At 43.5% G+C, this 14,105-nt stretch overlaps 1 protein-coding gene across 12 annotated transcripts in view; it reads left to right on the top strand.

The window, feature by feature from the left end:
- The window catches only part of LOC140458370 (inositol hexakisphosphate and diphosphoinositol-pentakisphosphate kinase 2-like), a 161,649-nt gene that overhangs the window by 55,246 nt on the left and 92,298 nt on the right, over positions 1-14,105 (top strand). For all 12 annotated transcript variants that reach the window (XM_072552816.1, XM_072552813.1, XM_072552811.1 and 9 more), the window contains exons 12-15: positions 3,411-3,486; positions 4,957-5,066; positions 5,813-5,898; positions 6,445-6,570. In XM_072552816.1, coding sequence (XP_072408917.1) covers positions 3,411-3,486; positions 4,957-5,066; positions 5,813-5,898; positions 6,445-6,570 — 398 coding nt within the window. The remainder of the gene's footprint in view (positions 1-3,410; positions 3,487-4,956; positions 5,067-5,812; positions 5,899-6,444; positions 6,571-14,105) is intronic.

Here is a 14,105-nt window from a genome sequence, read left to right as displayed (position 1 = left end):
GATAAACAAGGGCAGGACTAATACAATTAATGGTAAGGCCCTGGGTAGTGTTGTAGAACAGAGACTGAGGGCTTCAGGTATATATTTCTTTAAAGTTTGTGTCACGTAGTCAGAGTGGTTAAGACCATAACGGAGAATGTGCAGACTCCACGCAGACAGTCACCGACACTGGACTTGAACCCAGGTCCCTGGCGCTGTGAGGCAACAGTGCTAACCGCTGAGTCACTGCGCTGCCCAAGAAGGCGTTTAGCACGCTTGCCTTCATTGCTCAGTCCTTTGAGTATAGGAATTGGCACGCCATGTTGAGATTGTACGGGATGTTGGTAAGGCCTCTTCTGGAATACTGTGTGCTATTCTGGTTGCCTTGTTATAGGAAGGATATTATTAAACTGGAGAGGATTCAGAAAAGATTTACCAGGATGTTGGCAGGAATGGAGGGTTTGAGATATGAAAATAGATAGAAAAGGCTGAGACATTTTTTTTACGGGAGCTTAGGAGATTGAGGGGTGAGTTTATTGAGTTTTATAAAATCAGGAGGGGCATAAGTAAGGTGAATGACAATGGTCTTTTCCCGAGGGTGGGTGAGTTCAAAACTAAGGGGCATATTTTTAAGCTTGGAGGAGAAAGTTTTAAAAAGGATATTAGGGGCAGTAATTTTACACTGAGAGTGGTTAGTGTGTGGAATGAACTGCCAGAGAAAGTGGTGGGTGCAGGTAAAGTTACAATGGTTAAAAGACATTTGGATAAATACATCAGTAAGAAAGGTTTGGAGGGATATGGGCCAAACACAAGCAGGTGGGATTAGTTTAGTTTGGGAACATGGTTGGAGTGGACTAGTTGGACTGAAGGGTCAGTTTCCATACTGTATGGCTATATCAGTCTGTACTCCAGTTAGATTGCATTTGTCTTTGTACTTTTTCTTGTTCAACATGTACTTCAGACATTGAATAACAGAGCCTGGGATGGCTTCTGCATCGTCCAATGGAGAGAAAAAAAATCTGTGAATGGTGGATTGTAAGCACTGGAAGGATGGGCTGTACCTATCTAGTTTTGTACTCCCTTTGCAATTCCTTTGTAACTTGGAACAGACAAACAGAGATGTACCAAAAGTGACTAAACTGAGTGGTGTCAGTTTTTCATTAGGCCAGAACAGGACCCATTCATAATTATTTTCTACAAACAGTTTACAAATTAGCCATAACCGTTTGGATCTTGAATTTAGACTCTTGAATTTAGACAAATACTTGGACAATGTAATTTTAAAATCTCAGCATTGTTTGCTGCTTTTTGGGAATTTCTCCAGTGCTGCTGTTACTGTAAAAGAATGATCCGTTTTTCTAAGGCACCTTTCTGCATCTCAACCCAAATAATTTTACAGCCAATGAAATAGCCCTGAAGTGTGAGAATATAAGAAACATGCCAGCCAATTTTCACAAAGTCAGCTGTAAAAACAGCAATGTGATAATTACTAAGTTATCTGTGTTTAGATTAGATTAGATTCCCTACAGTGTGGAAACAGGCCCTTCGGCCCAACCAGTCCACACTGACCTTCTGAAGAGTAACCCACCCAGACCCATTTCCCTCTGACTAATGCACCTAACACTACCGACAATTTACCAAGGCCAATTCACCTAACCTGCATATCTTTGGACTGTGGGAGGAAACCAGAGCACCCAGAGGAAACCCACGCAAACGCGAGGAGAATGTGCAAACTCCATGCAGACAGACGCCAGAGTCTGGAATTGAACCTGGGACCCTGGTGCTATGAGGCAGCCGTGCTATTAAGCCACTGTGCCCCCCAAAGTGATGTTGATTGAGGAATATATATAAGTCAGGTTTCTGGGGCAATCTTCCATCTTTTTCTTTGAAATAGTGCCTTGGGACTTTTTCTATTTGCCTTCGGGGCAGCCGAGACCTTAGCTTAATGGCTCATCCTAAGGACATTTACGACTATGTGACTCTCCCTCACTATTAGACTGTGGTGTCTGTCTGGACTTCTGTTAAAGTCTCTGAAGTATGGGTTGAACCTATAACCTTCAGGCTCAGAGTCGAGAGTATTGGCCACTCCAGGCACTTAAGTCATTATTACCCAAACAGTATTTTATTTTTAACTATCTGATAAAATGTTACAAAATAACATAAAACTAGAAGATAAATGGCTTAAAGTTTTCTGTCTACGAATGTGCAAAATGAAAGTGTATCTAAGCCCATATATTGTTATACCCAAGACTAAAGCCTTTATTATAATCTAAAATCTGGTGTAGCTCCCTCCTGTGGATTACGGGGCAAGTCCAGCTTTTGCCAAGATTTCTGCAAAGTTCCAAACTGAAACTGCAAATCCTTTTACAAGCTATAGGTGTTTCTCCTAATCAAAGGGGGGAAAAAAATTCCTCTATGACCTTTTTAATCTGAAAATTTGATACACAATTATTTACTTTGCTCATATAAACTCTTCCAATTGTGACATACTATGAGCTGGAAGGTTGAACCTTCCAGCTTAGCGAACAAACCTACATCCAGAACTTCAACCTGAACTACAAACCTTCTCAAAACTCGCTAATACAAATTAGGGTCTGGATTATCTCCTTGATATATTTGAAGGGGGTTTGGTCTAGTCCATAACACAATGAAAACAAAACCCTACTACTCTCCTGGAACTCTTTCTTCTGTTTTTACAAGAAATCACCATGGCTACAGAAGTAATTAACTTAGTCATTGAACTACTTCAGAAACACAGGTTAAAGCCAATAAGCCACTAGCTCAAAATCAAACTCTAAAATCAATCATTTTAGAATACAGATAAATCAAACACTTGTTTCACTAGGACATTTTGAAAAAATGTACCTAATTAAGGAGAAAACCACATTTACTGCACGGAAAGAGAGTGCTGATTGGTTGTCATTTGGACTCTGGTAGGGGTATTCCCATGGAGAATGTATGCATTAAAGCTGACTGACAGTCAACTGCCAGGCTTTGTTTAAATTTCAAACTGAGCAAGTTGACTGATTTGCCAGGACGTTGCCCTCAGAAGTGCATCAGCAAATCTCCCCTATTCTGTTAAAGAATTGGAATTAGCCAGCTGGGTTTGAGATACGGACAAAGCCTGGCAATCAGTTGTCATATATCATTGCAATATGTCAAGATAAAAAACTTCAACAGAATGTGTTACTCATGTTCTGCACTAACAGACGGCTGTTTTGATTTGTCATGTTTATTTGTAAGCATTTAGCCATCTTAAGAAATATTTTAATAACTTTCATCCAGTTCCTTTGGTATAGGGAGAAAATTCAAAATTAGGTAGCTTCGATAAGTTTAAATTCTGATAATTCACCTAAATATTTGCAAGGTGTAAATTCATATTTGACCATCTTTCGCCTTTGTTTTCAATATGCCAACATTTCTCATTGCAGATTCTTTGACTTGTTTGAGAAGTATGAAGGATACAAGACTGGCAAACTAAAGTTAAAGAAACCAAAGCAGCTTCAGGTATGAGATAATTCTGTAGTTCAGTGAGTTTCAAATGTTTCTTTTGGGGGGTGCAGCCACTGCAAGTGCCAGTAGCTCTCAGGAATGGAGTGTGCAGCGCAGGATTCTGCAGAAAGTCTATGCTCAGGCCAGATGTAGAAAGCTCTGGTAAGGCTATTTGAATACAAGAGCTGAAAAATGTGTTGCTTGAGAAGTGCAGCAGGTCAGGCTGCATCCAAGGAGCAGGAGAATCGACGTTTCGGACATGAGCCCTTCTTCCTGAGGAAGGGCTCCTGCCCGAAACGTCGATTCTCCTGCTCCTTGGATGCTGCCTGACCTGCTGCACTTCTCAAGCAACACATTTTTCAGCTCTGATCTCCAGCATCTGCAGTCCTCACTTTCTTGTATTTGAATACAAGGCCGCCCACTTCATGCTTCAGCTTATCCATCCATTGACAGTCAATAAAGTAATTTGTTAGATTTTGGTTTGCAAATTTTTTCTCATGGCGAAGTGTGCTTTTAACCTATTGCATAATCATTAAAGGACAGAACAGATCCATGCTGGCTTGTTGTAGGGCAATGGAGTCAGTTTTGTTCCTTGACTCAAACCCTGCAGCACTGAATGTTTAATCCACTCAAGGTGCAATCCAGTTTCTTTTTGAAATCATTAATCCACTTCTCTTACACTACTCTTGTTAGTAATGAGTTGCCAATCATTATCATCCTTTGTGAAAAATTATCTTCCTCACATATGCCCCAGCATCTCTTGCCTTATATCTCTGCCTCCTCGTCTTTGTGTCAGCTAGGGTGCTGTTTAGCTCAGTTGGCTGGACAGCTGGTTTGGAACGTAGAGCACAGCCGGCTGAGGTTACTGTGGAGGTCGTGTCTTCTCAACCTTGCACTCGCCTGAAATGTGGTGACTTTCTGGTTAAACCACCTGTAGTGATTTGTCATGAGGTCAGCCAGGCAGACCTCACAGAATGAGAGTTCCCTGATTGGGGCAGTTAACCTGGTCCAAACAGGGAGCCCTGACTGACAGATATAATCAGGAGTGTCAGAGGTTGTGTTCATGAGAGTTGGCTCAGGAAGCCTGACCAATATCAAGGACTTTGCACGTGTAAATAAAGCGTGACTTCGTAACAGGATATTAGCCTCCATGTGGTTACTTCATCACTACCAGTTATGTCTCTCTCTCTCTTTCTCTCTGATGAGCGAGCAGTTCTATGGTCTGCTGGGACTTGGGTCTCTTTATCTTTACCTGACTTCAGCTAATGAGAACAGGGTTCCTTTTATCTACTTTACCAGAACCTATTATAACATTGTATACATCTATTAAAACTCATTCGCTTTCATTCAATGGCATGAGAAGCTGTGTTGGGCCAAGTACTGTATGCTCTCATAATGGGGCCAACAGGCTGCTCTCATTGGAGGTGTGTTTGGGTTTTTTTTGAATTCTTGGATCTAATTGTAGTTATTGCATTTTATTCTCAGGAAGTTCTAGACATCACCCGTGAGCTTCTAGCAGAATTGGGCCAGCATAATGACTGTGAAATAGAGGAGAAGAAATCCAAGCTAGAGCAGTTAAAGACTGTGCTGGAAATGTAAGTGCTCTGAGGGGGAAGTAATTGTAATCCGGATGTTCCCACATCACCTGAGGTCACCATGAAGATCCCTACCTTCTCAACCTCAGCCCCTGCCTAGTCCTTGCTGATCCTTTGGTTAAACAAAAATCAGTCGTCTCCCTCTCCCGTGAAAAACAATCTCATGGTTCCCTGGGACTATGGCAACTTTACCTTTAACCATGTTTATGTTTTTCATGTTCCTGTGTTTTTTTTTAAATACTTCGAGCTCTTTTAGCTAGTTTTGGTCAGAACAAGTTTCCTGATGTTTACTGAGATCTGAAGAAAGACACATGCCTCCTCCTCCTCCTGCACAAATACCACCCATTAATACTGCTGAAGTTCATGGCTCAGTTATCACCCTTGCTGCATCTTGCTCTCTCAGACGTTGACTGATCTACGCTTTTCAACACTTGCCATTTTTCATGTGAAAAGCCAAATACTATGGATGCTGGAAACCTAAAATAAACACAGAAACTGATGGAGAAACTCAGCAGGTTTAGCAATATCTGTGGAGACAGAGAGAGTTAACGTTTCAAGTCCAGTATGACTCCTCTTCAGAATTCTATCAGTTTTGAAACATTAAGTCTGGTGTTACCCTCTCCATAGATGCTGCCAGATTTACTGAGTTTCTCCAGCATTCTGTGGTTTCTTTTTACTTTTAAATTTGAATTCCATCATTAATGAGCTTTATTTTCATTATTTCAATGCATTATTGTATTTTCCAGGTATGGTCATTTTTCTGGAATCAACAGGAAGGTTCAGATGACATACTTGCCTCATGGACAACCCAAAACTTCCAGTGAAGAGGAAGGTATGGGATTTAGAGTTGGGTGCATTTACTTGAGAGAGTGATTTTGTTTTTAGTTTTAGTGGAGAAACAGCACCTCCAGCATGCAGAATTGGCTGAGAAACGTACTGGGAGTGTCAGCCTAAATTGTGTTTCTCTGCCACTGGTCTAAACATAAGCTATTGATCTTTTAACTTGGATTGGAGTGGTGATAACTGACCTATTGTTTCTTACTCAAGGGGCCATTCTTCAAACACCACCGAAAAATAATAGGACTTGGCAAACTGTTGACCCCGTGCAACTTAGTATAGCATAGCTAAGTCAATCCTCTCCATGGCTATAATCTACATCATTGCAATTTCCAGCAGCTTAGGTTACCAGACCCTGATTTGGAGCAAGAATTCCGAATGATTTTTCTTCTCTTCCAGCCCAAGAATACTGAGACCAATTGTACCTAATGACTGATTTGCATAGTGCTTTTTTAAGCAACTGAGTCATTTTAATATTGCAGTGCATTTGAAAATTAAATAATATTGAAAGGGTTAATGGCCGTGGCTCATTTGTTTGCAGATTCCAGGAGGAATGATCCATCACTACTTCTGGTATTGAAATGGGGAGGGGAATTGACTCCAGCAGGCAGAGTACAAGCAGAGGAGCTTGGGCGAGCATTTAGATGCATGTACCCTGGAGGCCAAGGTAGGTGCCTTTTAAAGTAGCAGTACATTTGGAAAGTAAACTTTTTTAAAAGAATTGTGCAATTTAAGAGAGGCTTTTTTTGTTTCCTGATCTTGCTGTGTTTCTCACAAAGAGGCTCAGTTGCTTTGAGACAAAGATCTCTGGTTCCCAAGGTGTCAGGACATGAAATTTGTATTGTTTCTGTAATCTGAGAGTTTGGCATTTAAAGATTGGTATTTCTGTGAATGGTAATAATGTTGACTCCATTTGAATTGTAGCCATTTGCTTTGAAATCATTTAGTGCCAGGATTCACAGGAGTATTTGCAGAAAGTTTTAAAACCTCATGAATAAAACTTTCCATTGAGTATCATTGGTGGTACTCGATTAGAGAGCAGGCCTTATGAGAGCAACAATTTCAATCTAGCAGAATACAGATATACACACAACCCTGGGATACAATCAAGACCCCACTAATTCCCTAATACAGGAAATGCAGCAACATCTGTTCCATGTTATACAGGTGTATAACACGTGTTTCGTTAATGCAAATTCACTTTAACACGATTGACGAATTGGGACATTGTTCCTAAAGTGCAAACTTTTGAAGCATATATTGATTATGATGCAGTTTTGGCCCTGTTAGTTTAAATAGTCAGTATTATGCGATTTTCTTCTAACATGGGATTGTATGGGAACGGAACTGCCGCATTAAAGCAGAACCAGTTTTATTCTGCAAAATTAATCTCCAGAGTTTGCTGTCTGGTTGGATTTTGTGGCTGATAAACCATCCAAGTATCAATGAAACTGCATGGTACAACACTGTTTCTGTGATATATATTAGGTGATTTAATTCATCTGCAATCTGGTTTATTGACGCTGGAACTCTCATTGGAGAAGAGATGTCCAACCTGTGGTCCTAGAATCACATGATACCTTGAAACCGCAGTGCTCTTGTCCTTATTTCCATTTTCCTTGTGTTTACCTTTGCTGATTGTCTGTTTGAAGTTTGTGCCTGGAGGTTTGCAGTTGGCTGTTTTTGGAGTTGTTTGTCTCATGGGTACATACACTTTTCCAGAAAACCGAGACTTTTCAGCGTCAGTAACCTGAGACGTAGGCAAGGTACTGGGATCTTCAGTACATATACAGTTAATGCACAACATTAAAAGCTTTGACGCTTATCTCTCTTTCTAGCTGCAAATCATTAAGATATCATTTGAATTGTTTCTTTCAATTTTGTTGTCTGTATAATGAAAATTATTTTACAAGCACAAACCTTTCATGGAGTGGGAAAACATGATGATCACCAAAGTAGAACTCTTACAGAGATTTGCTTTCCCCTAGACGTGTAGCCTATGTACAGGAAACTTTCCCTGTCGTTTCTCACATCTTGTGATTTTGTTGTTATCAGAATGTTGAATTGTTTCACTTTGTGAGGATTACCCAGAAGTCATGGAAATATGTGATTCCTCTATCAGAAGGTTTAAGGGGAAAAGAGTAAGAGAACTTCTTGTGTTTAATTTAAAAAATTCCTAGTTCCACTTGCAAAGTGTTTTGTATTTTAATTCTCACAGGGTGATAGCCACAGTTTGTTGTTTATAAAGAGTATGACTTTATTCCCTGAATTTCAATGAGAAGGCACTTGAAGTAACCAAAAATATGCAAGAGTTAAAACAAAGTGATATCCCAAGAGTAATTGGTGAATGTAGTTTCTGGTCAGGGTCTGAACAGTCAGAAACATTGCTGAAAAAGCAATGACATAGTGAGAGTTGGACTCATCTGATTCACATGCCCATGGGGAGAATTTATAGAAATCCTCTGGGGCGGACCACCATAGTGAACAAAGCAGGTGAAGGAATGCACACTGGAATATTTCTGATGCTGTGCTTTACTTGATAGGAGGCCAAGAAAATTAGCTTCTGATTGCAAAAATCCTTTAATTCTGTGGTCTTGTCGCCACAGGTTGTATCTTGGAAGATTTGAGTCATCCTAAAATAACAGCATGATTGTATTTCTAGGCGAATTTTGTGGGGTTATTAATGTTTTACGAATGCAGCTTTACTAGGATGGGATTCATCTGTGATTCAGACTGTGGATTATTTTAGTCTTTGACCCTTTTTCCACTGTTGCTAGCTGGATTAGAATCACCGTACCTTGATTACTTGAATAAAATTCATTATAAAATCATAGAGATGTACAGCATGGAAGCAGACCCTTCACTCCAACTGGTCCATGCCGACCAGATATCCAAACCCAATCTAGTACCCCCTGCCAGCACCCGGCCCATATCCCACCAAACCCTTCTTGTTCATATACCCATCCAGATGCCTTTTAAATGTTGCAATTGTACCAGCCTCCACCATTTCCTCTGGCAGCTCATTCCATACACGTACCACCCTCTGCATAAAAAAGTTGCCCCTTAGGTCACTCTTATATCTTTCCCCTCTGACCCAAAACCTATGCCCTCTACTTCTGGACTCCCCCATCCCAGGGAAAAGACTTAGAATAAGTAGACAATCCATGCCCCTCATGATTTTATACACCTCTATAAGGTCACCCTTCAGCCTCCGACGTACTAGGGAAAACAGCCCCAGCTGATTCAACCTCTCCCTATAGCTCAAATCCTCCAACCCTGATAACATCCTTGTGAATCTTTTCTCAACCCTTTCAAGTTTCACAACATCTTTCTGATATGAAAGAGACCAGAATTGCATGCAATGTTCCATCAGTGGCCTAACCAATGTCCTGTACAGTCACAGCATGATCTCCCAACTCCTGTACTCAGTACTCTGACCAATAAAGGAAAGCATACCAAACGCCACCTTCACTATCTTATCTACCTGCAACTCCACTTTCAAGGAGCTATGAGCCTGCATTCCAAGCTTCTTTGTTCAGCAACAATCCCTAGGACCTCACCATTAAGTGTATAAGTCCTGCTAAGATTTGCTTTCCCAAAATGCAGCACCTCACAGTTATCTGAATTAAACTCCATCTGCCACTTTTCAGCCCATTGGCCCATCTGGTCAAGATCCTGTTGTAATCTGAGGTAACCTTCTTTGCAATCCACTACACCTCTAATTTTGGTGTCATCTGCAAAAGTACTAACTATACATCTTATGCTCACAGCCAAATCATTTATAGAAATGATGAAAAGTAGAGGGCCTAGCACTGATCCTTGTGGCACTCCACTTGTCACAGGCCTCCAGTCTGAAAAACAACCCTCCTCCACCACCACCCTCTGTATTCTACCTTTGAGCCAGTTCTGTATCCAAATGGCTAGTTCTCCCTGTATTCCATGAGATCTAACCTTGCTAACCAGTCTCCCATGGGGACCCTTGTCGAGCGCCTTACTGAAGTCCATATAGATCACATCTACTGCTCTGCCCACATCAATCCTCTTTGTTACTTCTTCAAAAAAAAACTCAATCAAGTTTGTGAGACATGATTTCCCATGCACAAAGCCATGTTGCCTATCCTTAATCAGTCTTTGTCTTTCCAAAACATGTACACCCTGTCCTTCAGGATTCCCTCCAACAACATGCCCACCACAGATGTCAGGCTTACTGGTCTATAGTTCCCTGGCTTGTCCTTACCACCTTTCTTCAGCAATGGCACCACGTTAGCCAATGTCTAGTCTTCTGGCACCTCACCTGTGACTATCGATGATACAAATATCTCCGTAAGAGGCCCAGCAGTCACTTCCCGATCTTCCCTCAGAGTTCTAGGCTACACCTGATCAGGTCCTGGGGATTTATCCACTTTTTATGCATTTCAAGACATCCAGCACTTCCTTCTCTGTAATATTGACGTTTTTCAAGGTGTCCCCATCTATTTCCCTACATTCTATATCTTTCATGTCCTTTCCCACAGTAAACCCTGTTGCAAAATACTCGTTTAGTATCTCCCCCACCTCCTGCGGCTCTACACAAAGGCCGCCTTGCTGATCTTTGAGGGGTGAAAATGTGTTGCTGGAAAAGTGCAGCAGGTCAGGCAGCATTCAAGGAACAGGAGAATCGACGTTTCGGACATAAGCCCTTCTTCAGGAATGAGGAAAGTGTGTCCAGCAGGCTAAGATAAAAGGTAGGGAGGAGGGACTTGGGGGAGGGGCATTGGAAATGTGATAGTTGGAAGGAGGTCAAGGTGAGGGTGATAGGCCGGAGTGGGGTGGGAGCGGAGAGGTCAGGAATAAGATTGCAGGTTAGGAAGGCGGTGCTGAGTTCGAGGGATTTGACTGAGACAAGGTGGGGGGAGGGGAAATGAGGAAACTGGAGAAATCGGAGTTCATCCCTTGTGGTTGGAAGGTTCCTAGGTGGAAGATGAGGCGCTCTTCCTCCAGCCGTCGTGTTGCTATGGTCTGGCGATGGAGGAGTCCAAGGACCTGCATGTCCTTTGTGGAGTGGGAGGGGGAGTTGAAGTGTTGAAGTGGGTGGTTGGGTTGGTTGGTCCGGGTGTCCCAGAGGTGTTCTCTGAAATGTTCCGCAAGTAGGCGGCCTGTCTCCCCAATATAGAGGAGGCCACATCGGGTGCAGCGGATGCAATAGATGATGTGTGTAGAGGTGCAGGTGAATTTGTGGCAGATATGGAAATGTCCCTTGAGGCCTTGGAGGGAAGTAAGGGGGGAGGTGTGGGCGCAAGTTTTGCATTTCTTGCGGTTGCAGGAGAAGGTGCCGAGAGTGGAGGTTGGGTTGGTGGGGGGTGTGGACCTGACGAGGGAGTCACGGAGGGAGTGGTCTTTTTGGAACGCTGATAGGGGAGGGAAGGGAAGTACATCCCTGGTGGTGGGGTCTGTTGGAGGTGGCGGAAATGACGGCGGATGATACGCTGGACATGGAGGTTGGTGGGGTGGTAGGTGAGGACCAGTGGGGTTCTGTCCTGGTGGCGGTTGGAGGGGCGGGGCTCAAGGGCGGAGAAGCAGGAAGTGGAAGAGATGCGGTGGAGGGCATCGTTGACCACGTCCGAGGGGGAAATTGCGGTCCTTGAAGAAGGAGGCCATCTGGGTTGTACAGTTTTGGAACTGGTCCTCCTGGGAGCAGATGCGGTGGAGACGAAAGAATTGGGAATACGGGATGGCGTTTTTACAGGGGGCAGGGTGGGAGGAGGTGTAGTCTAGGTAGCTGTGGGAGTCGGTCAGTTTATAGTAAATGTCCGTGTTGATTCGGTCGCCAGAGATAGAAATGGAAAGGTCTAGGAAGGGGAGGGAGGAGTCTGAGACGGTCCAGGTGAATTTGAGGTCGGGGTGGAAAGTGTTGGTAAAGTGGATAAACTGTTCAACCTCCTCGTGGGAGCACGAGGCAGCACCGATACTGTCATCGATGTAGCGGAGGAAAAGGTGGGGGGTGATGGCATGGTAGCTGCGGAAGATGGACTGTTCCACATATCCTACGAAGAGGCAGGCACAGCTGGGGCCCATGCGGGTGCCCATGGCTACTCCTTTGGTTTGGAGGAAGTGGGAGGATTGGAAAGAGAAGTTGTTCAGAGTGAGGACCAGTTCAGTCAGTCGAAGGAGGGTGTCAGTGGAAGGGTACTGGTTGGTACGGCAGGAAAGGAAGAAGTGGAGGGCTTTGAGGCCTTCGTGATGGGGGATGGAGGTGTACAGGGACTGGATGTCCATGCTGAAGATAAGGCGTTGGAGACCGGTGAAGCGAAAATCATGGAGGAGGTGGAGGGCGTGGGTGGTGTCCCAAACGTAGGTGGGAAGTTCTTGGACTAAGGGGGACAGGACCGTGTCGAGGTATGCAGAGAGGAGTTCGGTGGGGCAAGAGCAGGCTGAGACAAAGGGTCGGCCGGGGCAATCAGGTTTGTGGATTTTGGGCAGGAGGTAGAAACGGGTGGTGCGGGGTTGTGGGACTATGAGGTTGGAGGCGGTGGATGGGAGATCCCCTGAGGTGATGAGGTTATGGATGGTCTGGGAGATGATGGTTTGGTGGTGGGAGGTGGGGTCATGGTCAAGGGGGCAGTAGGAGGAGGTGTCCGCGAGCTGGCGTTTAGCCTTAGCGGTGTAAAGGTCGGTGCGCCAAACTATTACCGCGCCTCCCTTGTCTGCTGGTTTGATAGTGAGGTTGGGTTGGAACGGAGGGAGCGGAGGGCTGCACGTTCCGAGGGTGAGAGGTTGGAGTGGGTGAGAAGCGTGTAGAAGTTGAGGCGGTTAATGTCGCGGCGGCAGTTGGCTATGAAGAGATTGAGGGTGGGTAAGAGGCCAGCATGGGGTGTCCAGGTGGATGGGGTGTGTTGGAGGCTTTGAGGGGCCCTATTCGCTCCCTAGTTACCCTTTTGTCCTTAGTGTATTTGTAAAAACCCTTTGGATTCTCCTTAACTCTATTTGCCAAAGCTATCTCATGTCCCCTGTTTGCTCTCCTGATTTCCCTCTTAAGTATACTCCTACTGCCTTTATACTCTTCTAAGGATTCACTCAGTCTAACCTGTCTATACCTGACATATGCTCCCTTCTTTTTCTCAACAAAACCCTCAATTTCTTTAGTCATCCAGCATTCCCAATACCTACCAGCCTTTCCTTTCACCCTGACAGGAATATACTTTCTCTGCATTCTTGTTATCTCATTTCTGAAGGCTTCCCATTTTTTAGCTGTCCCTTTCCCTGCGAACATCTGCCCCCAGTCAGCTTTTGAAAGTTTTTGCATAATACCGTCAAAATGGCCTTTCTCCAATTTAGAACTTCAGCTTTTAGATCTGGTCTATCCTTTTCCCTTGCTATTTTAAAACTAATAGAATTATGGTCGCTGGTCCCAGAGTGCTCCCCTACTGACACCTCAGTCACCTGCCCTGACTTATTTCTCAAGAGTAGGTCAGGTTTTGCACCTTCTGTAGTCGGTCCATTCACATACTGAATCAGAAAATTTTCTTGTACACACTTAACAAAATCCTCTCCATCTAGACTCAACACTGTGGCAGTCCCAGTCTATGTTTGGAAAGTTAAAAACCTCTACCATAATCATCCTATTATTCTTACAGATAACTGAGATCTCCTTACGAATTTGTTTCTCAATTTCCCGCTGACTATTAGGGGGTTTATAAATACAATCCTGGCAGATTAATGTTGCTGGATACAAATGCTACAGGAAGGACAGAAAGGGAGGCAAGAGAGGAGGAACAGTGATGTTTTTGATAAGGGACAACATTAGAGCTGTATTGAGGGAGGATATTCCCAGAAATACACCCAGGGAAGTTAGTTGGGTGGAACTGAGAAATAAGAAAGGAATTATCACCTTATTGGGATTGTATTATAGACCCCCTAATAGTCAGAGGGAAATTGAGAAACAGATTTGTAAGGCAGTCTCAGTTATCTGTAAGAATAGTAGGGTGGTTATGGTAGGGGATTTTAACTTTCCAAAAGTAGATTGGGACTGCCATAGTGTTAAGAGTTTAGATGGAGAGGAATTTGTTAAGTGTACAAGAACATTTTCTGATTCAGTATGTGGATGTACCTACTAGAGAAGGTGCAAAACCTGACCTACTCTTGGGAAATAAGTCAGGGTAGGTGACTGAGGTGTCAGTGGCGGAGCACTTTGGGGCCAGCAACAATAATTCACTTTTCATTCCA

Source organism: Chiloscyllium punctatum, chromosome 33 (assembly GCF_047496795.1).
Source record: "Chiloscyllium punctatum isolate Juve2018m chromosome 33, sChiPun1.3, whole genome shotgun sequence".
Classification (NCBI taxonomy): Eukaryota; Metazoa; Chordata; class Chondrichthyes; order Orectolobiformes; family Hemiscylliidae; genus Chiloscyllium; species Chiloscyllium punctatum.
The sequence above is the reverse complement of the archived record's forward strand: the minus strand, read 5'-3'. Positions and strand labels throughout refer to the sequence as shown.